Source organism: Moschus berezovskii, chromosome 22, assembly GCF_049115385.1.
Source record: "Moschus berezovskii isolate FMDL1 chromosome 22, NW_MosBer_1.0, whole genome shotgun sequence".
Classification (NCBI taxonomy): Eukaryota; Metazoa; Chordata; class Mammalia; order Artiodactyla; family Moschidae; genus Moschus; species Moschus berezovskii.
Genome location: NC_142481.1, coordinates 55,483,788 through 55,508,748, shown reverse-complemented (window position 1 = coordinate 55,508,748; position 24,961 = coordinate 55,483,788). Strand labels below are relative to the sequence as shown.

Genomic DNA, 24,961 nt, shown 5'->3' with positions numbered 1-24,961 from the left:
ACGGGGACCACCCCCACACCCAGACGGAGAGTCTGAGGCTCAGGGCACCGGTGCAGTTGGTGGAGGAGCTGGGACTCAAGTCCAGGCCATCTGACAGCAGACCCTTCCCTACCCCACCCCCGTCTCTAAATTCACAGCCCTCCCTGAAGGGGCTGGGCCTCCGCTGGAGCCAAGCTTTTGTCTTGTACAGTCTCTGATATCCACTTAAAGCACTGAAACTTTGGGCTGGTGGCTCTGACCAAACTCTAGGATCACGGTCAGGGGAGGGTAAGCCCCAGCAGTCACTGCTGCTGGAAACAGCAGAGGACCCTGCGGGTGGGTCCCGGCCCGGTCACTGGCCGCCTCCCCCCGCCCCAGCAGCAGGGAGCTAGCGAGCAGTAATGAGGGTTAACACCGCTCGGCCGGGGCCCCCTGACAGTGCCTTCTGTGTTTCTGAAGGTGGAAAGGAGACTATGGAACCAGAATCCAACAGTACTTCCCGTCCAATTACGTTGAGGACATTTCACCAATGGAAGGGGAGGAGGCGGATAAGCAGGTGAGTCTCCATCGTTCATTGTAGGGAGGATCCCGCCGAGCCAGCTCCGTGGACACATTTTTGCATACATTGCCCTGAGCTCCGGACCAGGGACAGCAGAGTGATGGGGAAATTAGGACTGTCCCCGAGTTGTGGGTGAAAGTCACTGTGATCAGATAGTCAGGTTTAAATCAGGTTGTACTGGGCCGGAAGGCTTTGCATATGCAGGAGGATTCCCTCTGGAGTAAAAACGGCCAGACGGGGGAATTTGTCCTTTGCTTAAACCAGCTTGCAGATGAAACACATTTAGCTTGGCCAGCCAGACATTCAGAACGTGCTCAGTGTGAGTAAGCAAGCTGGCCACGTGGGGGTGAGGGGAGGCTCTCCAGGTGACATTGCAAACCTGGTTTCTGCTCCTCACTGCCTCTTGCTCAGGAAGCTTGAAGAGCAGCTACTTTCAAGGTGACAGCAGTGCACTGAGGCTGAAACCTTAGACTTTCTTCTAAGAGAGTTGGGGCAGTCTGGGAAGGCTGCATGGAGGAAGGGGCCTTTGAGCGTTAAAAGTCAAGTTAGAGTTCAACAGCAAGAGACCGGCAGGAGGTAATTCCAGGTGGGAGGTACAGCCTGAGCCAAAGTGTGGTGGTGGAAACGCAGTTCACTGTGCTCGGCCTGAGGCAGAGACGTGACCCTCCCAGCTGTGTCTGTCCCATGTTGCCCTTTACCCACAGTCAGCATTAGCCTGGTGGAGGGTGGGGATGAGTCCATGCAATAGGCAGATACACAGTTCTACCAGCTTTTCAGAGACCAAGATACTCCCATCTCCTCTGGCCTCTGGGATGGTTCAAATGTGCAGTGGAAGGAAGAGCTGGCAGATGGAGCAGAAAGCCTGGAGGCCAGACTGCAGAGCTTAAGTATTGGTTTCGTAGGACACAGGGAGCCACAGAAGGTTCTTGAGCTGGGCTGGAAAAGAAGGCCAGTCCCATTTCATAATAACGTCACAAGAAAGGGTCTAGGGTGTTTTTTGAAACCAGATCTGCGGAAACACTTTGAAACCTGCTCTGGACTACACAAGGCACGTTTTTACAGGTTGGGAAATGAAATGCTGAACCTGCCGGCACCTACTCGCCGCGGGGTCCCCGTCAGCAACAGGCTTCATTATTTAGCTCTCTCCCCATGGACGTAGCCTGTAATGAAAATGCATTTTAAACAGTTCCACAGGCAGTGTCTCTGCTAAACGGTGTGCTTTGGAAACTGGTTATCTTTTTATTATTCCCGTTAAGACGAATGTGAGTTATGTCTTGTTTCTTCACAGATTATTGAAGACAATCCCTTAGGGTCCCTTTGCAGAGGAATCCTGAATCTCAACATCTATAATGTTGGTATGTGCATGCGTGGTCTCAGCCTGGATTCCCACCCAAGTTGTCCCCTCCGCCCGTGCCTCCCCACCCCAGAGCCTGGCCCTTGGGCTGCCCCAGGCAGGGGGTGGGTCTTTCTAGCCTCAGCTTGGGTACTGAAGCTGAGTACTAGGCCAGGCTGGTCAGTGACTTCATCTTACGTCTCATAGATTGCTAGGCTATTAACATCTGTACAGTGTGAAAACAGTTTGGTGAGTACATAACGAGTGCCGGACGGGTGTGGGCTGCTGTTACTCCCAGCGCTGTCATCCTGATTTCAGGGGCCTGCCTGGGTTCCCCGGACTTTTCTCGGAGGAGCCGAGACATCCGTGCAGTGGAGTGTGGGGTTGGGGGTGTCAGTTCTCAGCCCAGCTCTGCCTCTCAAGCCCTGCGAGACCCTGCGCTTGTCATAACCCCCCAAGACTGCAGCTGCCTTCAGCTCAGCTGGGCATCAGGAAGCCTGGCCTCCCCCTCAGAGCCTGGGGCAGGAGGGAGCCCACAGCCTCAGTGGGCCCGTGGTGGCAGGGGTGTGATCTGCAAGGGGCTTCCTGGGCCTCTTAAGATGGAAGGGCTGGAGGCAGTGAGGAGAGGCTCTCTGGGCAAGAAGCTGGAGCAACTTGCTTCTCTGGGGCTGCCCGGGTTTCCAGAGCCGGCTTCCGTGGCCTCTGCCCCTCCCACCCCGGCCCCCACCCCACTGCAGCCCATCAGTCCATTAGCCTCAGCAAGTGGGAGAAGGACTCTCATTCCAGTTAACGGATGAGAAAACCAAGCCCCGTAGTGACCACAGGAGCTGCCCGAGGTTCTGCTGCGAGTTATGGGATGGGCTGGATCCAGGGCTTCCCTGGTGGCTCAGTGGTAAAGAATCTGCCTGCAATGCGGGAGACCTGGGTTCGATCCCTGGGTATGGAAGATCCCCTGGAGAAGGGAATGGCAACCCACTCCAGTATTCTTGCCTAGAGAATCCCATGGACAGAGGAGCCTGGCGGGCTACAGTCCACGGGGTTGCAAAGAGCCGGACGGGACTGAGCAGCCCCACTGGATCTAGGGCATTCGGAGCTCTGTCCTCCCTTCTGTCGCCCTTTATCCCACCCTGCACTGCATTTTCAGAGCACAGGACTGTGGCTCAGGGTGGTGAACGGGGAGGGGAGTCAGGTCTGAGTTGAGCCTCAGCTTTGGCCACTGTCAGCTCTGTGACCTTCCACGGGCTATTCTGCCTCAGCAAGTCTCTCTTTTCTCTCCTGTGAGATGGGCAGAATGGGAGTGGCACCTCAGAAAGCTGTGATGAGGATTAAATAAGATTCAGTGGGCTGTGGTCAGCTTAGAGCACTGCCTGGCAGCTGAGCCCAGAGATCTGAGCTGAGGGGATTATTTCACGGATAATTTTTCCTCTTGTAGCCATCATTCTCTCCGTCTAGAACATACTTTCTCCACAGAGAGAACCGACCCCACGCCTCGCTTCTCGGGGCTGCCGGCCATGTGTGCCCTGCGCCCATCACTCCAGTCTCTGTCTCCATCTTCGATGGCCAGCTGACTCCCCGGTGTCTCGGGCTCCCTTTCCTCCTTCCTGTGATGAGGATGCTGGTTCTCAGGCTTAGGGTCCACCTGGAAGGCAGGGATGATCTCCTGAGATCCTTCCATACGTCTGCCCAGACCCCCATTTCCAGATAAGGTCACGTTCACATTTAAGACACGCATTAAAACTCAGACCACTGCCGATCCAAGGTAGATGCAGTCAGCGCCGACATCCACAGTGATGGTCGGCTTGGGGTCATAAGAGAAGTGGCCTGCGACCTAGAAGTCTGACCATCTTGGCCTCTGTCAGGCTGATCAGGACTTTTGTTATCCCTTTCTCAAAGTAAAAGCCCCACACGGGAAGAACCAGAAGCCTTTCGTCTTTATCTTGGAGCCCAAGAAGCAGGGCGACCCTCCTGTAGAGTTTGCCACGGACAGCGTGGAGGAGCTGTTTGAGTGGTTCCAGAGCATCCGGGAGATCACCTGGAAGATGGACACCAAGGTAATCCTCTGGCTTCTGGTCCTCTGCCGAGGTGTGGGCGGGTCCAGGCCGCGGCCACAGAGGATTTGGGGGTGGGGGAGGGAAGGGAGCTTAGACAGCAGGAGCATTGCGGAGCAGAAGTGGGCGTTGGGTCTTCCTGGGGGGGCTGGGTCTTGTGTGAAACCTTTGAAGGTTCAGTGTGTGAGTGGCGACCCTTGATGTTTGAGGCCTGTCCGGCCCCGTGTATCTTAACAAAAAAGCTTTGACGTCCTCACTTTAAGTGTTATCTTGCTTTTAAATACTATCCCAAACAGCCTGGATCCTTCCCGTGCATTCATTGAGCTCATCTCCCTGGACTGGGATGGGCCCTGGGCGTACTGGAATTCACAAGACCCAGCCCCTTCCTTCCAGAAGTTTCTGTTCTTGTGGGGGAACTTCCACTCCAGATGGGTATGAGCTTTTGAGGATTTGTCCTGAAAGGTCTTTTTTTTTTCAGTTTTTTATTTTTGGGGTCGCCCCCCACGGCATGTGGGATCTTAGTTCCCGGGCCAGGGGTTGAACCCACACTGCCCGCATTGACAGCACAGAGTCTTAACCACTGGTGGCCTTCTGAGAAGGGTGAGGTTCTAGGTAAGAACAGGAGGGTTAGAACTAGGCCGACTGGAGAGTGCCCCCTGGCATGGCTGGACCCTGGGCAGGTGACCACACCTCTCTGTGCCGCGGTTTCCTCGTCAGTAAAACGGGGAGCCGCGTACCTAAGTCATGGGTGCAGTGAGGATGGAATGAGACGGTGCGTGGACACTGCTGGGCCCGGGGCCTGACACCCAGCAGCGCCCGAGGTCAGGGTGGTGTTTCATCATCACACTGTCATCGTGCCTGGAGGACCTGGGGAGCTGTTGCCGTCTCTTGGGTGATGGAGCATGGTGCTGTCTGCTCTTTCTTGTGGCCACAGAGCCGGGAAGAAGCTTTAGGGTTCCTCATGTGCCCAGCTGCTTCTCAGGCAGGTCCTGACCCAAAGGACTGACCCCGGAACTTTCTCAGGATCTCCTGGACCCCTCTGACCTCTGCGTACAGTCGATGAGTCTCCCTCCTCCAGTGCCCTTGGCCTGATCTTTTCTTCTTCCTACTGGGGGCGCCTTCACAGTTGGCCAGTCTCTGGTCACCAGAGGCCCCGGGACTCATCTTTTCAACACCCCAGAGTGAAGTCCTCTGCTTTACAAGACTCTGTGCCGAGGGCTGTTTGGACGGGCGCCTTCCCTGGCTTGCCTCCCGTCTTCCTCCCATCCCAGATCCTCGTCAAGAGGCCTTCCGTCCGGGTCCTTATTCTTTGCAAGGCTTGTCACCGTCACATCAGTACTTGGGATGAACCTCGAGCTTGTGGCCAGCAGGGCTGCTCCCACCCTCCGGGCCGTCTCACCTCTGCTTGTGCGCCCCCAGTGCAGCGCCTCCCGAGGCTCGGGGGCAGGGCCGCCGTCCTGGGTTTCATCTGAGCGATGGTCTCCCCTGTCTTCTTGCAGCTGTGGTTTTCAGGGTCGGTCGAGTGGTTGTCATCGTGATCTGGATGGCGCCGCTTGCCAGGCGGTGGTCCTGCTGTGCATGCGATGGTCTGGGCCCCTCCAGCCGGGAATAGAGAAACAGCCTAGTGAGAGAGCATTTAGCCACCATCCCCTGTAGACTTACCCTCAGGCACTCAAGCCTGCTCTGCGTGTGGGGCTGGGAGGGGCGAGGGCGTGGCCGTGACACCCTCTGGCCTGCAGCTTCCTGCATGCTGAGTCGCTCAGTCGTGTCTCTTTGCGACCCCATGGATGGTAGTAGCCTTCCAGGCTCCTCTGTCCGCAGGGATTCTCCAGACCTAAGAATTCTGGAGTGGGTTGCCATGCCTTCCATCAGAGGATCTTCCCAACGTAGGGCTCGAACCCGTGTCTCCTGGATCTCCTGAAGTGGCAGCAGGTTCTTTACCACTTGCACCACTGGGGATGCTGCTGGCTCTCTCCGTTTCTTCTGGAGGAAAACGTGACTTCGCTGGGAGGCTGTCCCCCTCATTCCCTGTCACAGGAGGGTTTTGGAAACTAAGCCTGGCTCTTCAAGCCTGCTGTTCTCTGCCTTTGATCTACATTCCTTTTAAATTGGCTCTTACATCTGCTAAGCCCTCTCATGGCGATTTCCCTGGTGGCTCAGACGGTAAAGCGTCTGCCTGCGATGTGGGAGACCCGGGTTCCATCCCTGGGTCGGGAAGAGTCCCTGGAGAAGGAAATGGCATCCCACTCCAGTATTCTTGCCTGGAGAAGTCCATGGACAGAGGGGCCTTCTCATATTGATTATGAATGTTCAGAAAACAGGAGGCAGCACAAGTGACCAAGGTTTGTGCTGGGCACAATCAGCTGTAGGAGCGGCTGGTGTGGGAACAAGGAAGGTGGATCCATCCTGTCACCGGGAAACCAACATGAACTGTGCCCTCCGCCCACTCCTGGGAGCTCCTCACCGAGGCCCTGAGAACCTGCCCGGGGCCCTGTGATTTTACATCACCGCTGGCTTCTTTTGGTCAGTGGCAAAAGACCAGTCACTGTGTCTGTCTAGTTAGTTTCCAAAGCCTGACCAGTGACGTGTGCTGTGATGCCAAACTCTGGGACAGCCTCTGGGCAAGACTCTACGGATCTGGAAAGGAACTGTTGCACAGTTTTGAAGTAGCAGCCGGTGTTTCATCTTGAACTGATACTGCTTTCTGCTGAAGTTGAGAGAAAAGTGATGCTCTTTAATCTTTCATTACTTTGTGTTCTGTGAGGCCAGAGGTCCCCGCCCTATGACACAGGTATGGCTTGCCTCACACCCTGACTTTAAAGTGGTTGTATCATCATTAGAAGCAAGCTGTGTCATTGCCAGGGTTTCCTCTCCCCAAACAGCCTATAGTGAAGATTGTGTGCCAAGTTGACATAGGGATTAGGAAAGCACACCTGAGGTTTGAACTTAGCCAAGGCTTCAGTCTCCCCGAAGCATTGGCTGCGGACTGACTGACACCTTCTCTGCCCGCCCCTCCCACGCCAGCCCTTTGAGCCTTACTGCTGCAGCTTGTTCGGTGCCTAGGGGATTCAGGGCGTGTGGGAGTGGCTGGGTGGAAGCTGGGTGTGCTTAGATGAACTTGGCAAATTTCACGTTGTGATCTGCCCTGGTGAGGTGGTTGCTGCCTGAGCTCAGGTGACAGGCTTGTTTGCTGGTCACTGCTAGGGTTCATTGGGGCCTCGGGACTTTTGTCGGCAGTCCTAGGTGAAGGCATTCTTACAGAAGAGTTCAGCTGTCCTCCCCTGCTTGTTTAAAAAGTGGACGCTCCTGTCCTTGGCCTGGAAAGGCGTCTCTGGGGCACTCTGTGTGGCACCCTTGTTTCTCACGTGCCCAGCCAGGGGAGAGGCCTCCTTATTGAATTAGCATGATAGTTGCAGCAGGGAGGGATTCATGTTAGCCCCATCACACAGATGAGGAAACTGAGGCAGAGAGGTTCAATGGCTGGCCCATTTGGCAAACCAGCAACTTGGACCAGCGTTCAGACCCGCCGGGTAACCGCCGTGACACTCCTGTCACCACCTGTCACCTGAGGACTCACCACCCGCGGGGGGTCCTGCTCCCTAGGGACCTGTCTCGGGGTGGATGGGGAGGACACGGGTCTGGACACTCGTGCTGAAAGGCATCAGTGTGGGACAGTCGGATGAGGGACGGTGCAAGGCTGGGTGAGGCCGTGGGTATTCCGGAAGGTGTGGGGGACGCAGCGTCTCTTTCCTAGTCCCGGATGGAGGTCTCCAGGAGGGCGTCCTGGAGGAGTGAGGTGGGGGTTCCAGAGGAAGAGGGACCCACGAACCTGCCGAGGAGGGAGGAGGGCGAGGGGCTAGGACAGACGGTGCTGTGGTTCAGGGGGACCCGGTGTGTGAACCTGGGGGCGCTGCAGTGAGGTCTCCTCTGGCACCCGGTGGCTGAGGGTGCAGAAGCGTCAGGGTGGTGACACGGGTGAGGCCGCTGCTCAGGCCTCTGGTCTCGGCCCGGGCCTGCTGCGGGGCCGGGGTCAGCCGCTTACCCTGTCTGTGTGCTGCGGGTTCTTTGAAGAACAGAGACACAGGCTTCCTCTCGGGGATGGGTGGGCTTAGATAGTATCCGTCAAGCACTCAGTGTGCGATGCCCCATGCTGAATGTTGCCACCTCATGTGATAATCCTCCCAGGGGATCCGTCCCCACTGTGGCCTGTGGGGGGATGAGTCCGAGGTTGGCAGGGCTTGAGAGGGAGGCCTGGTTTGGAGTGGAGCCGTGACATGGGGATGGACTTGACTGTGGGTGAATGGCTCCTAAGTCCATGGAGTGTGGTCTGGTCCCCAGAGGGCCCTCTGCACAAAGCGGTGCATGGTTCAGGGGACAGCAAGTGAGCACAAAGCTGCCATGGTCTACAGAGATCCCGAACTGGGACAACTAGGATTTTGGATGAGCTGTGACAGAATGGTTTTAGTGGGCTGGACAGGGCAGCGGGTGAGAGCAGGAGGGTTAAGGAGAGAGGCGGTGATGAAGAGCCCTCGTCCCTGCTATTCTCGAGAGCTGCGGTCGGAGACTGAGCTCCACGCTGCTCCTGGGGCCAGGCGGCTGGTGGAGAATTTCTGCAGGCAAGAAGCAGGGAGCAGGGCGGGGGTCGGGGGAGGGAAGACTCTCCACCACTGCAATTTGCGCATGTGCGAGGGCCAAGCGGAAAGACGGGGTCGGGGGCGTCAGGGCGGGGGACAGGACTCAGAGGAGGAGGGCACCTGCCAGGTGAGCTGGAAGAGTGGGGCTTCCCAGGGGCCAGCTTGAGAGCCGAAACTAACGACAGTTGGCTCCACGCAGGAGAACAACATGAAGTACTGGGAGAAGAACCAGTCCATCGCCATCGAGCTCTCGGACCTGGTCGTCTACTGCAAGCCCACCAGCAAGACCAAGGACAACCTCGGTACCGCCTCCCGCCTCGGCGATCGCGGGGTTCCTTCCCGAGCCTGGCGCTGTCACGCAGCATGCCGACAGTGGCTGCTGCTCATCCTCTGCGTGCCGAGTGGGAACCTCCCCGTCAGAGTGTCCTCAGGGTCAGGATGCTGCTGAAACAGGCCCTCCTGGTATCTTTAGAAGGAGAAACCCTCTTAAAGGGTGGATTTTTTTTTTTTTCTGCCGACATAACCAATTACTACAAACTTGGCAGAAACAACATATGTTTATTCTCTCGTAGTCGTGGACAGGAGTCCAAAGTCAGTATCACAGAGCTGAAATCAAGGTGTCAACAGGGCCCCCGCTCCCTCCGGAGGAGGATCTGGTCCTGGCCTCCGGCAGCTTCTGTGGCCCCTGGCGTTCCTTGCTGGCGTTCCTTGGCTTGTGGTCGTGTCACTCCAGTCCCCACCTTCGTGGTCCTGTTGCCTTCTCTGTAGTCCCATCTCCCTCAAACTCCAAGTACAAAGACTGTGTGGTTTCATTTAGGGCCAGGTGATCGCCCCACTTTAAGCCCACCATCTGCCAAGTCCCTTTGAAAGAACACAGTCACAGGTGCCAGAGGTCAGGACCTGGGTATCTTTGGAGGCCTGCTGCAGGAGAATTCAAAAGTGGAAATTTGACCACATTCTCCAGAGCAGCAGGTTCTTTGCACCAATAATGGTCCTAGTCATATTTTCTTTCCCCTTTCAAGCAACTGCTGTAGTTGCTTGTAATTCCAGGGCAGACCAGAGAACCTGTAATTCCAGGGCAGAGGGAGAGGCAGTCCTAAACCCCGGAGTTCGTGGTCACCCGGAGGCTGGTCCCTGGGCATCTCTCGATGTCCAAGGCAACAGGCTGGAGCTCTTAACCGGAGTCGGCCAGGCCCGGCGTGTTTAGGAGCTGTCCCACCTAAAGCAGAGCTTTATCCAAAGAGTTCAAGAATTGTTTGCGTTTCCCTCTACGCCGCTTCCCGTTCCTTGTCCCTCCACAGGCACCCCGTCTCCTCTCTCTGCCCTTCCTGCGGGCGGGCGGTTCTCCCTCCATCAAGATGCAGGGTTCACTCATCTCACGTCTGCGACACCTTCAGTGGGGAAGCCAGGGCCCCTGTCTGTGTCTTCCACTCCTCAGATCTCCTCCCTGCTGATCCCTTCCTGCACCACACCTTTCTATAACTGTATCCTGTATTGCTTTGGTGGTTTCCTGCACAAGGCTGCTGGTAGTTTTAAACAAAAAAAGCAGATTACGTTAATCCTAGACTAAGCAGCAGTGGGAACCCTGGGCTGCCTTTTCATCTCTGAGACTTCCCCAGAGGGCAAGAGCCCACTGCAGAACCAGTTACGACGGGATCGTCACAACCACTTGAACGTCTTCTCTGAGAGAGGTTCCTGGTTGTTTGACGACCTGCACATCCTGCCAGTGGCGTTGAGAAAAACTCTCTCTTTGTGCAGAAAACCCCGACTTCCGAGAAATCCGCTCCTTCGTGGAGACGAAGGCTGACAGTATCGTCAGACAGAAGCCCAGCGATCTCCTGAAATACAATCAAAAGGGCCTGACCCGTGTGTACCCCAAAGGACAGCGGGTAGACTCGTCCAACTATGACCCCTTCCGCCTCTGGCTGTGCGGCTCCCAGATGGTGGCGCTCAATTTCCAGACTCCAGGTAAAGGGGGCCGACTGTGGCCAGTAAATCTACGACAGGGCATCATTCTAGGCACATTCTTCTGGGGCCACCGGTGAGATGTGGTGGCCGGAGCACGTAGTTTTTCTTAGGAGCCATCAGAGTTCAGCCAGCATGCTAGCGTCCCATCCTTGAATGGAGTGGTGAAGGGGACCACTGGGCATGCCAGACCTTTGTGTTTGGCAGCCTTCTCAATGATAAGTGACAGACAGAATCAGTCTGGTTTCAGGGAGAAAAGGAAATGCATTTGCCCACGTAATTTAAAAGTCTAGGAGTGGAGCTTCAGGCGCGGCTGGATCTAGGTGTCCAGTGGCTGTGACCTGGCCCCCCTCCTTTTTGGGGCCATCCTCTCTGGCTGCCTTCTGCTCAGGCTCTCTTCTGGAGATAATCATCTGCTGGAAAAAGCCAGCATGCCCAGCTTCTTCAGGCAAAGGGTAGCGCTAATTACAGTGCAGGGTGCAGAGGCACTATGGTGGCTCTTTCAGCCTCTTTGGAGGACCTGTTCATCAGTGCTGTCTCCTTTGTATTGTGTTTTTGCCTGCGTCAGAGTCCACTGAGTGGAACCATCATGTCCTCAACTGGTGCCCTGCTGAGGCAGGCCGAGGTGACTTCCCTTCATTGCTGTTGCCTTGTGTGAACTTCCCTTCACACATGGGGGCATCTGTGGTGCAGGGCGGATCCAACAGCTTTGACCAACTTGGCCCCGAGCGAAACCAGGGCATGCCTGTATCCCGGAGTGACCGCCCTCCATGGAGACTGTGGGCGGGAATGCAAACGGGTGAAACTCTTTCTGGCTTAACTTCACCAACTTAGTTTCAGCAAACGCCTCAGTCTTTGATAGGGAAAACTGGTGTCACATTGTAGTCAGAGCTTCCCTTATTGGTAACTTCTCTGAGTAACAGAGAAGTTAACCAGTTTTTCATATCCTTAAGAAACATAGGCATTTTCTTTTCTGCAGACTATATTTGTGCTTCTTATTTTTCTAAGGGGGTGTAGGTATTCACAGCAAACAGATATCAGATTTCTTAATAGGTTAAAGTTACCTGTCAGTGGAGTGCAACAGATTTTTCTAAAGCATGTCAGATTCTATGGAAATTTTGTCCTGTGTAAAAATGTTTAGCTTTGAGTATGTTCTGGACTTTGTATTATACTCGGAAAGTTGTCCCCAGTGTGAGCTTTTTTTTTTTTTTAATCCAATTTTCTTCCAATAACATGAGTTTTTAATGAATTTTTAAACCCATAGTTTTAAGTCAGATGCCTGTTTTAACAGCCACCTCAGATTATTGTTAGCTCTCACTGGGCTGCAGTTGCTTTGCAGTGTTGTTAGTTTCAGCTGAACAGTGCAGTGACTCAGCTACCTGCGCACACGCACCCCTCCCTCTCGGACCTCCCGTCCCAGCCTCTCGGCCACCGCGGAGCTCCGCGCAGAGCTCCCCGAGCGACACGGCAGGTCCCCGCTAGCTGCCTGCTCTATGGGTGGCCGTGAGCGCGCGTCAGTCCTGGTCCCCCGTGTCCACGCGTCCACTCCCTCCCCCGGTGTCTCTGTCCCCAGCCGAGGGCCATCAGGGCCGTTTTTTAGATTCCGCACCATATGCATCAGTACTCGGTGCCCGTGGCTCTCTTTCGGACCTACTGCACTCTGGATGGTGGACTCTGGGTCCGTCCACCTCGCTGTGATGGCCCAGTCTCGTTGCTGTTTGCGGCTGAGCAGGATTCCGTTGTACACGTGCGTCCATCTGTCGGCGTGCCTCGTGCTACTTCTGGAAGAAGCCCCTTGGGTCCCCCTCTTGCCCCGCGCTCAGCAGCTGCTCTCTCTCCTCCCCAGATAAGTACATGCAGATGAACCACGCCCTGTTCTCCCTCAATGGGCGGACGGGCTACGTCCTGCAGCCTGAGAGCATGAGGGCGGAGAAGTACGACCCCATGCCGCCCGAGTCCCAGAGGAAGATCCTGATGACCCTGACGGTCAAGGTGAGGCCCCGCCCTCCTCCTGGTCTCTGTGTGCAAACCGCCAACACCCAGACACAGTGGAGGGTCTTCACTGCGGCGCCCGCCAGGGTCATTGCAGGGGCAGAGGTGGAAGGGCGTCTCCCCAGGTCCATCGCGGTCACCTCCCCTTGTTGTTGGTGGGGCGAGTTACAGATCCATCTCTTGCTGGGTTCAGCAGGGTCAGCATCTAGTCAGAGAGAGAGAAATAAAACAGGTGCGACACGGCTCTCTGCTCTTCACTGAGGAGAGGGCTTATCCCTGCAATGGGCACTTTGAGGGGTGGAAGCTTTTTAAAACTGACCCAACTTTTAGACATTGCGTTGTCTCTTTGTTAAGAGTTTTTGTTTTCTCTTGTTTGGAAACTATGCAAGGTAGGGAAATGAACTGTGTTTCTCTTAAGATTAAGGGGGCTTCCCTGGTGGCTCTGATGGTAAAGAATCTGCTTGTAATTCGGGAGACCCAGGTTCAATCCCTGGGTTGGGAAGATCCCCTGGAAAAGGGAAGGGCTACCCACTTCAGTGTTCTTGCCTGGAGAATCCCATGGACAGAGGAGGCTGGTGGGCTGTTGTCCATGGGGTCTCAGAGAGCCGGACACGACGGAAATGATTAACACACACACACACATAAGATTAAGGAAAAGACACTGAGGCATATGTGACCTCTTAAAAAAGAGGCCCATTACAGAAAGAATTGTACACTGTCCCCATCCTTTCCCTGCAGGAGCTGGGAATCTGAGTGAGTGAACTCTTAAGTCTGTAGGTCCCCCCGGGTGTTTGTGATTCTGTGTGCAGGGAGGTCGAGCTGTTGAGTCTGGTATGGGGCTCCGACCTGCCTCATCCTTGCCGGCTCTGGGACACCGCCCTGACTCCCCTCACCCGTCTCCTCATCCACAACAGGGAAGCAGAGGGGGTGTCTGCTACCGGAGGGTGTAGCGCCTCACCAGTGATGAGGAAATGAGAGCCCACCCGTGTAGAACTCTCCAGCTCTGCCCAGGGTGGGGGTGTGGGGGGCGGAATTCTAACACTTAGCTCTTGGGGTCCTAGGTTCTGGGGGCCCGTCATCTCCCCAAACCAGGACGAAGCATCGCGTGTCCCTTTGTGGAGGTGGAGATATGCGGAGCGGAGTATGACAACAACAAGTTCAAGACGACAGTTGTGAGTAAGTTGCCTGGGTCCTTTCCTCACTGAGACTTCAGACGAGCTGAGTCGCACGTTGGGGATGCTGCTCAGCGGGGCTTCACTAACGCGCTGGTGGCCAGCTCTTTCCCTTCGTCCCCCTTGCCCTCTGTGGGCAGCTCGGAGGAGCAGCGGAGGGCAGCGGGACCCGAGAGCTGGACCCACCGCAGTGTTTCTCAGCCCGTCACCCATGTCAGGAGGCCTGGTGAGGCCGCAGCTCCCTGTGCCTGGCATTCTGGGGTGTCCCCTCTGTGTATCAGCCCCCACCTAAGTCCAGGGCTCAGAGGGGATGCGGCTGACCCGCCCCCAAGGCTGCAGCCAAACTTGGGTGATCTGACCCCACAGTGGGCAGGGAAGCCCAGAGAAATGGCTTGTTCTGCCATTTGAAGCCTGGGAAGAACCGACCTGGGGGCCTTTCTAGGCTTGGGATCACTGGCCCCTGGTGAAAGGCAGCCGGATAAACAGCTTGCAGACTGGCCGGTGAAGCTGGCCCCGTGGAGGGTGAAGGTTGTCTCTTTTTCCTGCTCCTTGAGGCTGACTCTCCCCAGTGACTCCAGAACCCACCACCTGTTCAGAGCTGGCCCACCTCCCCTCAAGCAAGGGATGTGGCTCCCACCTTGTCTTTTCTTTCTTACAAACCTGCTGTTGTTCTGTGGCCACCTCCCATCCCTCCCATGTCCCAGGGAGTTGAGATGGGAGAGTCTGAGGAGAGGTGGTCCCATCCCCTCTGCTTACTGAGGGCCAGGTCTGCGATGCCACTGGGAAAAAAAAAAGGATCAGATCTTGGCCTCTATGTGCATTTCATGGCTGCTAAGGAGATCCAAAGCTGCTGGGTGTAGAGATGGTGGACTGAGATGGGGCAGGACAAATGGGGCCCCTGAAAGAGCCTGGATCTTCTTCCAGATGACAATGGCCTCAGCCCTGTTTGGACCCCAACACAGGAGAAGGTGACGTTTGAGATTTATGACCCCAACCTTGCGTTTCTGCGCTTTGTGGTTTATGAGGAAGATATGTTCAGCGATCCCAACTTCCTGGCCCACGCCACGTACCCCATTAAAGGAATCAAGTCAGGTAAGGTCCATGTTAATCACAGTGCTCAGTTTTTCTTGGCAGCATCTTTTAGTTTGCGTTGCTGGCTTTTGGAAAGAATGACACCTTTGTCCTGGTTTGTATTCAGTCGTGGGTAGGCTGAGCAGTGGATCCTTGTGGGAGTCCCGTGAGGGAGGCAGGATGAGGTGCTGGGCGGCTCTGGGGGGCTCCTGCATCCAGCATTGGATTACTAGCTGACGGTCCACTTGGCACTGTAATTGGATTTCATTTTGGAAGCTTAGACTCTGTTGGCCTCTCCTCAGGCAGGCTCAGGGGCTGGTTAGTTGCTTGGAATGGAGGACGAGGCCCAGAACCACGGTCTTAGGTCCCTTCTCCCCGCCTCATCCTGGGCAAGTCATCTGGGCTGTCAGAGCATTACCTTCCTCTTCTCCGAGGTTGGCTGATTCACTTCTGATTGTCTCCCATGCTGAGCAAAACACAACCCCTGCGTGCCTGGAGAAGGGCCCTGTATTTCTGAGAAAAACAGCTACAGATCCTTCTGGATTCTCTATGAGGTCACTGGTCCCTGTTTTGCAAGGATCATTTTTTCAAGAGAAAAAGACCACTCTCCTTTTGGTAATTTGTATACACAGATAGTCTTTTCTCTTGATGTTGCTTGAAAACCTTGGGTCTTTTTTTAAAATTCTTTCTCAACTTGGAAACATTATCAGATACTCCCTAAATCCCTATACCTTTCTTTGTATCTGCCTTTGATCATTTCTACAACTAGGTGAGTGTGTGTGGGGTGGGGGCAAATCCAGGTTCCTGGACCTATCCCAGGGTGTTCTCATTCAGCCCCTCCAGGGTGGGGCCCAGGGACCTGCATGTGTAGCCAGCTCCTCAGCTGACACTTGGAGAAAACTGAGTGAGACCTCGGCTGCCCCCTTTTGAGGAAACACATTCCCCCTTGAGAAATACTTACCTGATTAGAAATACCATATCGTTTTCCTAATTTGGTAAGAGCAGTGTACACTCATTTATAATTCCGAGAGGCTTGATTTTGCCAATCCTCTGGGTTAATTTGCCCCTACTTCCCAGCAAATGACATTAAACTAAGCTATTTAGCCGCAGGACTTCTTCACTCTGCAATTCACCTCCTTTACATTAGCCAAGTAAGTCAGGCTTATGATGGATATCTTTTTATTCCCCATAAACAATAATGTATATTTTTGCAACAAATAATGTGGCGACAATGTTCGTAAATCAAAAATTATAAGAGTATTAGGGTAAATAGACAAGAACATTGTAAGGGGCATTCCCTGGTGGTCCAGTGGTGAGGATTCCATGCTTCTACTGCAGGGGGGCACGGGTTTGAACCCTGTTCAGGAAACTAAGATCACACATGCAGTGCAGAGCTGCCAAACAAACACAAAATCCATATTGTAGGGGATTCCAGTTTCAGTTCAGTCACCTGGTCACGTCCGACTCTTTGCGACCCCAGGGACTGCAGCACACCAGGCCTCTCTGTCCATTACCAGCTCCCAGAGTTGACTCAAACTCATGTCCATCGAGTCGGTGATGCCATCCAGCCACCTCATCCCATCGTCCCCGTCTCCTCCCGCCCCCAGTCCCTCCCAGCATCAGTCTTTTCCAGTGAGTCACTTCTTTGCATCAGGTGGCGACAGATTTCTCTGTGCTTGTTGTGCCCTCCCCTTCTGGACACAGCAACCCCTGGACGCATTCTGCATGGAGCAGGGGCTCTGCCATGTCCCCCTCCAGGCGGGGTCCTGCCAGAGCCCTGGAGCCCCTCCCAGGACTCAGAGAGAGGCCAGCTGATGAGCAGCCGCCTTAACTGGGTGGACTCCTCTAGAAAATGCTGTGACTGAGCTTGGGGGGATTTAGAACACAAAGAACATCTCAAGGATGATACAGAATGTAACCAGCTTTGAGATGCTCCCAGGAAGACCTTCTCTCCCTCTCCTGCCTGGGACATCCATATTCATGGAGGGCATGCCACAGAATAACAATACCTTTGTGCATAAGGCTTCGGGGGCCTTCTGAACTCGAAAATAAGCCCTGCCTGTTGTTACCAGGGATGCACTTAAGCCTTTAAGCCAGGTGGAGCTCAGCAAAGAGGGAAAACAGCATTTATTGTGCTGGGTGCCTCAAAACTCTCTCTCTTTTAATCCTCGCAGCAGTCCTGTAAAAGGAGTTTTATCATCTCCGCTTTTTAAATATAAGCACTCTGGGGCGAGAGATGTTAATTAACTAGCTCGGGGGTCACACACCTGTCCAGCCAGAGCCTGGGATTCAGACCTGGGAATGTCTTGACTTCAAACCCCATGTTCTTCTTACTCTGCCAGCCACCCTCGGGGCCACCGCGACTCCTGACCAGCCAAATACTGATGCTGCTTCAAGCGGTGTCTCCCTTTCCCTTTCCTCTCGGGTCTTGCTTGTGTCAATCAGAACATAAATGGCATCAGTTTCTAGTAAAACTGGCCAGCACCTTTCAGCCCTGTCCACATGAAGGGCTGCTGGTGACAATGCAGCTTGGGCGGTGGCAGGACGTCTGTGGACCTGGAGTCATCCCTCCGAGGGAGGGGGTGGAATCACTGCCCCACACGGGGCGGCCGCACTGGGCTGCCCACTCTGGGTGCGTGCACAGCCTCCCTGAGCACCCGAGGGCACTTGGCACTGCAGTACGTTCTGGCAGTCGATCAGCACCTACACCGACAGCTTCCACAGAGACCAGCTCCGTAGAGGTGCAGAACCGCGGCCCCGTCCCAGGCCTCTGGAGTCAGCATCTGCATTTTAATAAGACCCAGAGGTGATTCACATCTTAGCGTAATTCCCAACACGTATAAGGGGAAAACAGTTCAGAAAACTTCTCTACAGTGGAATTCAAGGAGAGCAGGTTCCCCCAGAATCCATCAACGAGAAGAGTGTGACCTGAGAGTTTTGTGCTCACTCAAGTGTAAAATCAAAGGATTGATATGGTCAAACAGGCACAGTCCGGGGATTATATGTCCCCATGATCTCGTACTGAAGATCACAAAAGACAATTTTAGCCAGCCAGAATATCTAATGGAAAAAGGTCAGTTCAGTAAGGAGGTGGTGAGCATTGGACATTGAAAAAAAATCATTGTGTGTAAGTTTTATGTCACAAAAAGGACACTGAACAAATACAGAGTTCTTGTTCATGAGATTCTTGCTGACAGAAGAAGTGTATAGATGTCTTCATCTTTTTTTGAAACAGGAAGTAAATATCACCCGATAGATTAGTGGGTGGATAAGCATAAGTAATTACTCCTTGGAAGGAAAGTTATGACCAACCTAGATAGCATATTAAAAAGCAGACATTAGTTTGCCAACCAAGGTCCGTCTAGTCAAGGCTATGGTTTTTCCCGTGGTCATGTATGGATGTGAGAGTTGGACTGTGAAGAAAGCTGATCGCCGAAGAATTGATGCTTTTGAACTGTGGTGCTGGAGAAGACTCTTTGAGAGTCCCTTGGACTGCAAGGAGATCCAACCAGTCCATTCTAAAGGAGATCAGTCCTGGGTGTTCATTGGAAGGACTGATGCTAAAGCTGAAACTCCAATACTTTGGCCACCTCATGTGACGAGTTGACTCACTGGAAAAGAGTCTGATGCTGGGAGGGATTGGGGGTGGGAGGAGACGGGGGCGACAGAGAATGGGATGGCTGGATGGCATCACCGACTCGATGGACATGAGTTTGAGTGAACTCCGGGAGTTGGTGATGGACAGGGAGGCCTGGCGTGCTGTGATTCATGGGGTCGCAAAGAGTCGGACACGACTGAGCAACTGAACTGAACTGAACTGAAGCATAAGTAAAAGGTTAATGTAAGATTTGGGTCGTGGGTGTTCAAGCGTTCCTTATTGTATTCTTTTGGCTTTTGCTAAATATCAGGAAAACTAAGCCTCCCTTTGTGGGAGAATTATGGGTTACAAAATAGAATGCAAATATTACATACTTCGTCAAGGTAAAAATAATAATACAGTTTACCCAGTTAGGGAAGGGAAAGGGAGAGATGCTATCAAGTTATGTAGGCGTGCCAGTGTCCTCAACAGTGGCACAGAGGGAGAGGTTCAACAGATACTGTTTAAAGATGATAAATCAACTAACAGACTAAAAGGTTCTCCAAGAGACAGAAGGATAATCATCAAACAAGCCAAAACCTGACTGGTGGAAGGCACTTTGTGCGTCGCTTGTCCCAGAAAATCAGTAGATACAAGGCAAATATAAAGCTCTCAAGGTACAAATCTCTTACTTACTAATAAGCCACAGGGATGTACTGTATAACAGCATAAGGAATGTGGTCAGTAATACTGTACTTACTTTGGGACAGATGGTTACTGGAGTTATTGTGATAATCATTTCATAGTACATGCAGATGTCAAATCACTATGCAGTACACTTGAAACTAATATTGTACGTCAACTATGTTTCCATTTAAGAAAAAGCTTTCAAGTCAAATGAGGGCTACCTAGTGAGTCCCTCAGATACAGTGTTCAGTGGAAACTGTAGGATTCAGAATGGCTGGTTAGGGTACTATTCTCTGTGATTTTAAGGGAAACACACACAGCACAGATGATTTTGGAAAGCCCTTAACAATGGTTCCTTCTGTAACAAGAGGTACGAGTCGGTGGGAATGAGACGTTAATTTCTGCTGTCTATTCAGTTCTACTGCTCTATCAAAACAAGCCAAACAACCAACTTTTAAGATGTGTTGCCTTAAACATTACTCACTGGGAGGGGTGGGGGGAATGCAGCCCCAGCTTAACCCTCTTCTTCAATAAAAAGAAACATTTAAATGACCGGCAGACACAGGTCCTCACTACAAATAGGGAATGGCTTTTAGGGGAGGATGATCAACAGGGCAAACTGCCAAGGGACGGAAAGATTTCTTCCCACTGGAAATCTTTAAAAACACTCGCTCGACCCAAGCTTTGTACAGGGCTGAGTGAAGAAGATGGAAGTGGGGGTTCATTACTCCTTTGCATCTTTAGGGCTCAGAAATATTTAAGGGACTGAAACCACAGCTGGAGAGGGTCTGCATTCAGTGTGCAGTGTTCTGTGGGCTTTAATTCTTCCGAGTCATCTGCATTTCTAGAGGGCAGGCATTTTAAACTTCATTTCTCCGGCTGGACCTGATGGTCAGGGCTGTGATCTGCAGCCCCACTCCCCAACCATCAGGCAGGGGGTGGGGGGGACCTCTGGCTTCCAGAAAGGAAGTTAGCCCCCCAGCACAGGGCCCTGACCTCTCTGCTCTGTGCACTGGGCACGTGATCCCTGGGTACTGCAAGAAAAGCAGAGATCTGACATGAACTGGTTTGTTTTTTTGACCTGCAGGATTTAGATCTGTTCCTCTGAAGAACGGCTACAGTGAAGACATTGAGCTGGCATCCCTCCTGGTTTTCTGTGAGATGCGGCCAGTCCTGGTGAGTGGAGAAACACCAGTGGGGGCTCGCTGAGCCACGTCTGCGGCAGCGGGGGGAGGTGGAGACGACCGCTGAGTGTGGCTGAAGGACTTGGAACACATTTGAGAATTATCTAGCCAAATGCACCACACCATAAGAGAAGGATTCCTTTCAGCTACAGATTTCCTCTGAGGTCCTCGGGTTTTCCTTCCAGTAGCCTGTCTTCTTGCAGGATGCTGGACGGGTCCACAAACAGGGTTGTGTCATTGGAAAGGGGAAAGCTCTTTGGAAGTTCCGTGCTTTCATTTCAACCAGAGCTGGGCAAGACAATGCTCTTCCGGGTAAACTCGCCCTTCCGGTGTGCTTTCCTCTACCTGGTACTCTGGTACTTCCTTCCAGAGTTCTGCAAGTGTCCCATAGAGTCTCGTCATGGCTTGTCCTGCGGAAGGAAATTCAGACATCAACTTCCCATAGGGAGCGGCACTCCCCTTGGGGTTCTTTCTGCTCTTGGTGGAGCCTGCCTTCTTGGTTCTTTTGGTTTGTTGAGGCCTTGAAGATACATAGTCTCTACGCTGATGAACCAGTTTGGGTTGGATTGGTGGAAAGGGCTTGGCCTATTTGAACTATGAAAGAGGATGCGATAAGGTTGGTCAGACAGAAGGTTAAGAATGCAACACCGAGCGGTGGGTAGTTCAGGTTTTGGGTTTGGTGGTGTGTGTTATCATTCTGGGGGCTTCCCCGTGGCTCAGCAGTAAAGAATCCGCTTGCAGTGCAGGAGATGCAGGTTCGATCCTTGGGTCTGGAAGATCCCCTGGAGGAGGGCATGGCACCCCACTCCAGTATTCTTGCCTGGAGAATCTCATGGCGAGCAGAGCCTGGTAGGCTACAGTCCATGGGGTCACAAAGAGTCGGACACGCCTGAGTGACTGAGCATGTACACACAAGCATGGTGATTCTGGAGCCTCAGAATTTTCCTGATGGCCGCTCCTATAAAATGAAACCCACAAGGGCCCATGTGTGGCCACTACAGTCTCACAGGATCCTTCCATTCCCTTCCCACAAAACTCAGCATGGGCCAGGTGAGTCTGTGGTCCCCCCAGATCTCCTGGGATAACCTGGTCAGTGCTGCATACCTCGTTTTATCACACTTTTTTTTTTTAAACAAACTGCAGGGTTGTGACAAGTCTGTTGGCACCATCTTTCCAACAGCATTTGCTCTCTCCGTGAGAGAGAGCAAATTATCACATTTTGATAATGCTCTTATTTCACGTTTTCCTTTACTATTATATTTGTTACAGTGATCAGTGATCTTGGCTGTTAACTGTTGATACTATGCCTTGTTCAGATGATGGTTAGCATTTTTTTTTTTTTTTTAGCAGTGTAGTCTTTGCAATGAAGGTAAGTATTTTTTTTTAAAGACATAATTAATAGGCTATATAATATGGTGGGAAGGTGACTCTTCTGTGTACTGGGAAACCAGAAAGTTTGTGTGACTCGCTCTATTGCGGTGGTCTGGAACCCAGCCTGCAGAGTCTCCCAGGTGTGCGTGCAGAGCAGAGCACATCCAGTGGGGAGGGAGATGGCAGGGACGGGGCGCCTGTGAACAGCCAGAGCTGTTGCCCACACGGCAGAACCTCAGAGAGAATGCCAGGCTTTCTGCATACCTGTTTGCCTTCCGTTCAGTTTTTACAACCTTGAGAGTTTTCCACTTCAAAGCATTTTAGAAGTATCAAGACGGAAGAGGATGAAAAATACAAAGCACAGTAGGCAGGGGCCAGAGAACCTCAGTGCCAGTTTGTTGGTATAAAATAAGCTCATGATGATGGAATTGTCTGAAAAGGATAAAGGGATGGATAATGGAAGGTTTTCCATTTTGAAACAAATTTTAAGTGTTAGTGTTTTAGACTCTGTCAAAGTAAATGTACTGTTTATATGAAAATTATAGTTTTCACTTGAGTCTTAAACTATGGATCAAAAGAAAAATCACCTTTCATGATTCTAAGTGATAGAAATGCTTGGACAGGAAAGTTTTCAAGTCCTTCCTTTCCTGGTGGTCCTTGTTGAGCATTCGTGTGCACCCTGCTCTGCAGAGCTGTCATAAACAATCTGGAAGCATTGTAAAGAATTTAAATGATAGGCATCGCTGGCAGCAGATAAAATTAGTATATTTAAAAGAAAATGTGTGTATTCAGGTTTGACCCTTGGTGAGGGAAGCTTCTGTTGGGGAGGTCCCTGAGAGGGGAGCGGGGGGAGAAGGGGTGTTGCATGGGGTTCCCAGGGAAAGGCTGTCTGAGAAGGTGCAGGTTTCGTCGCTGCTGAGGGTTCCCGAGCTTTAACTCCATGTGTCACCTGGTTGTAAGGCACTCACAGGCACCATTGGGTGTCTCTGCCCACACTGTGACGAGGGTGTGTTTGGGAGACCTGGGCGTTCTGGATGCCCAAGGTCAAACTGAGTTTTATTTATCACTGTGACGCCAGGGGGGCACTGGCAGAAAGCTTTGTCTGAGCAAATGATGGATCCAGCAGAGCTGAGATGGAGTTTACTCATGAAACATTGGCTGAGGTAAAGAGTTTAAAGCCCCAGAAAACTGTCAGTAAGCACATTGAGCCCTTTCTGAAGAAGCCGTTTAAATGTCACAATCACTTACCAATTCTGTTACTCTGTTCGCTGTATGCACGGTTTACAAAAAGTATTTCTAACGCCATTTTATTACCTCTGAGATTTAATCTGACAAGTAAGGAAAGGAAGAAGGGGGAGGCTGGGAAAGCCACAAACCACCTGCACGTCACTACTGTTGGCATTCTGGTGTCCTTCCTTTGCCTGGTCATTTTTTTGCACATGATATTTTCATAGTTGGATTCATATAATATGTATGAATATGTGCCCTTCTTCCACTTCACAAATGATGCTAAGCAATTTTCCATGTTACTATGATTGTCAAAGCCATTAAATCCCTATTTCACTGGGCAGAGGTCCTTAATTCACTTAGCCTTTCTCCCACTGATGGACAGGTACATTGTTTTGTACTTTTTTTTTACTTTATAAATAATGAAGAGCTTCATATATCATTGATTAAAAATTATTTCTTGAGACTAGCTCTTTGTAATGGAATAACAGCTCAAAGAGGCGGGGCGGGGAAAAAACCATATATTTTTGGATCCATGTCAACTTGTTCTCTGGAATAGTTTTTTTTCAGTTGTATGATCTCCAATCCTGCTGTTAATTGAAAAGGGCCTCTCTCACTCAGGTGAGCTAAATGTGTGAGATTCGGAAGCATGGGCATGAGACAGTATGGAACCTTGAACAGCCACCCTAATCCTCATCGATGGGCAAGATGGCTGTAGCTGGAGGGTGTGTTTGAGAAAACTGGCTGCCCTGGGACCTTTCAGGATGGATCCCTGCGTGGACTGGGCTGGGTGGAGCAAAGGTACAGGGGTCGGGTGGCCTGGTTGGAAAGACCAGGATCTGTGCTTCCTGCTGAGGCTCAGCTGGAGTGGATGTGTGGACTCACACGTACCCCTTGGAGAAGTGCTAACGGGGTGCACACTTCTGGAGGATGAGCAGGGGGTGCTGCACTCTGGACACATCAAGGCAACAGAGACAGATCTGTGGACATGTGAGATTTCAGACACAGTGTGCGTCCCACTCGAGAGAGCTTGATAGTCGAGAACCAAAAAGTCAAATGTATCAGCAACGCCCAGGAGTGAAAACATAGGCATCCTAAAAGGTTTCAGCATGTATGCTTGTGAGGTCAGTAGGCAGAGAAAGTATCCTGCTGGGGACAGTTAATTCCGATATTGTGATGTACAAAGGAAATGTTAAGAAACCGAAAGCAACCATTGTAAGAATTGGAAAGCAAAGGAGGAAAAAAAAAGAAACTTAACCAAGAGAGTAAAAATTATACAAAAGGATGAAAGAAACTAAAAAATATAACAGTTAAAATGGAATGGATAGAACATATTTGATTAGGTGAATGGCCTGGATTCTATTAGAGAAGAAGCAAAGAAATGGAGCAGTGTGATGTTTAAAAGAAGTAAGTCTAAAAAAAGGTTACCTTCCCCCTCAAAAAACCCCCAAACAAACAGGAATGAGAGTTACTGGGAAAAACTGAAGAAAAAGTTAATGCCAAAGTAGAATTTAAGGGAGAAAGTGCTAAAGAGCATTAAGAGGGACAATATATAAGGACAGAATGTTTACAAAAAGGATGCAAAAGTCATAGATGTTTAATTAGAAACCATCATTACTGTGTTAAACATAGAAAACAAACGCTTATACAATAAAAAAGTTTACCTGACTGAAAACATCTTTCAGAATTTGGATGTCTAGTATATTAAAAAAAATCACCAAGGACAGATGATCAAACTAATGACTAACAAGTCAGATTTAAGATACACACTTAGGTCCTACACGTGGATAATGTACATTGTTTTCTTCTGTTTCTCAAACTTGATTGAGTTCTTGGTCACAAAACCTGAATAAATTATAACCTGATAAAGTTGGAAAGATAATAAGATGGAAATAAGAGGGTCAAAATATTCCTTATTTGAAAATAAGGAATTCTGAGATGAAGTAAATCAAATAGATTACCCAAAAGTAGTAAAACATTTTATGCCGTAAGTATATTTAGGAATGTCCTTGCCTTGAAACATAGAGACTGAATATTTATTTAAAATAAAAAAAAGATAAGTCAACTGAATGAAACAAATGCTGATTCATTGAAAAGATCGATTAAACAAACCCTTTGCCTGCTTAATAAAAAGGAACAAAGTAAGGCAAAAACATACAACA

The 24,961-nt window shown here is 51.5% G+C and overlaps 1 protein-coding gene across 2 annotated transcripts in view; it reads left to right on the top strand.

Moving 5' to 3' along the window:
* The window catches only part of PLCG2 (phospholipase C gamma 2), a 154,683-nt gene that overhangs the window by 117,997 nt on the left and 11,725 nt on the right, over positions 1-24,961 (top strand). For both annotated transcript variants that reach the window (XR_016035956.1, XM_055413059.2), the window contains exons 23-31: positions 439-535; positions 1,827-1,893; positions 3,765-3,922; positions 8,753-8,855; positions 10,312-10,521; positions 12,365-12,510; positions 13,572-13,686; positions 14,607-14,774; positions 20,105-20,193. Coding sequence is in view for 1 of the 2 variants with exons in the window: in XM_055413059.2 (XP_055269034.2) it covers positions 439-535; positions 1,827-1,893; positions 3,765-3,922; positions 8,753-8,855; positions 10,312-10,521; positions 12,365-12,510; positions 13,572-13,686; positions 14,607-14,774; positions 20,105-20,193 (1,153 nt within the window). In the remaining variant the exon portion in view is untranslated. The remainder of the gene's footprint in view (positions 1-438; positions 536-1,826; positions 1,894-3,764; positions 3,923-8,752; positions 8,856-10,311; positions 10,522-12,364; positions 12,511-13,571; positions 13,687-14,606; positions 14,775-20,104; positions 20,194-24,961) is intronic.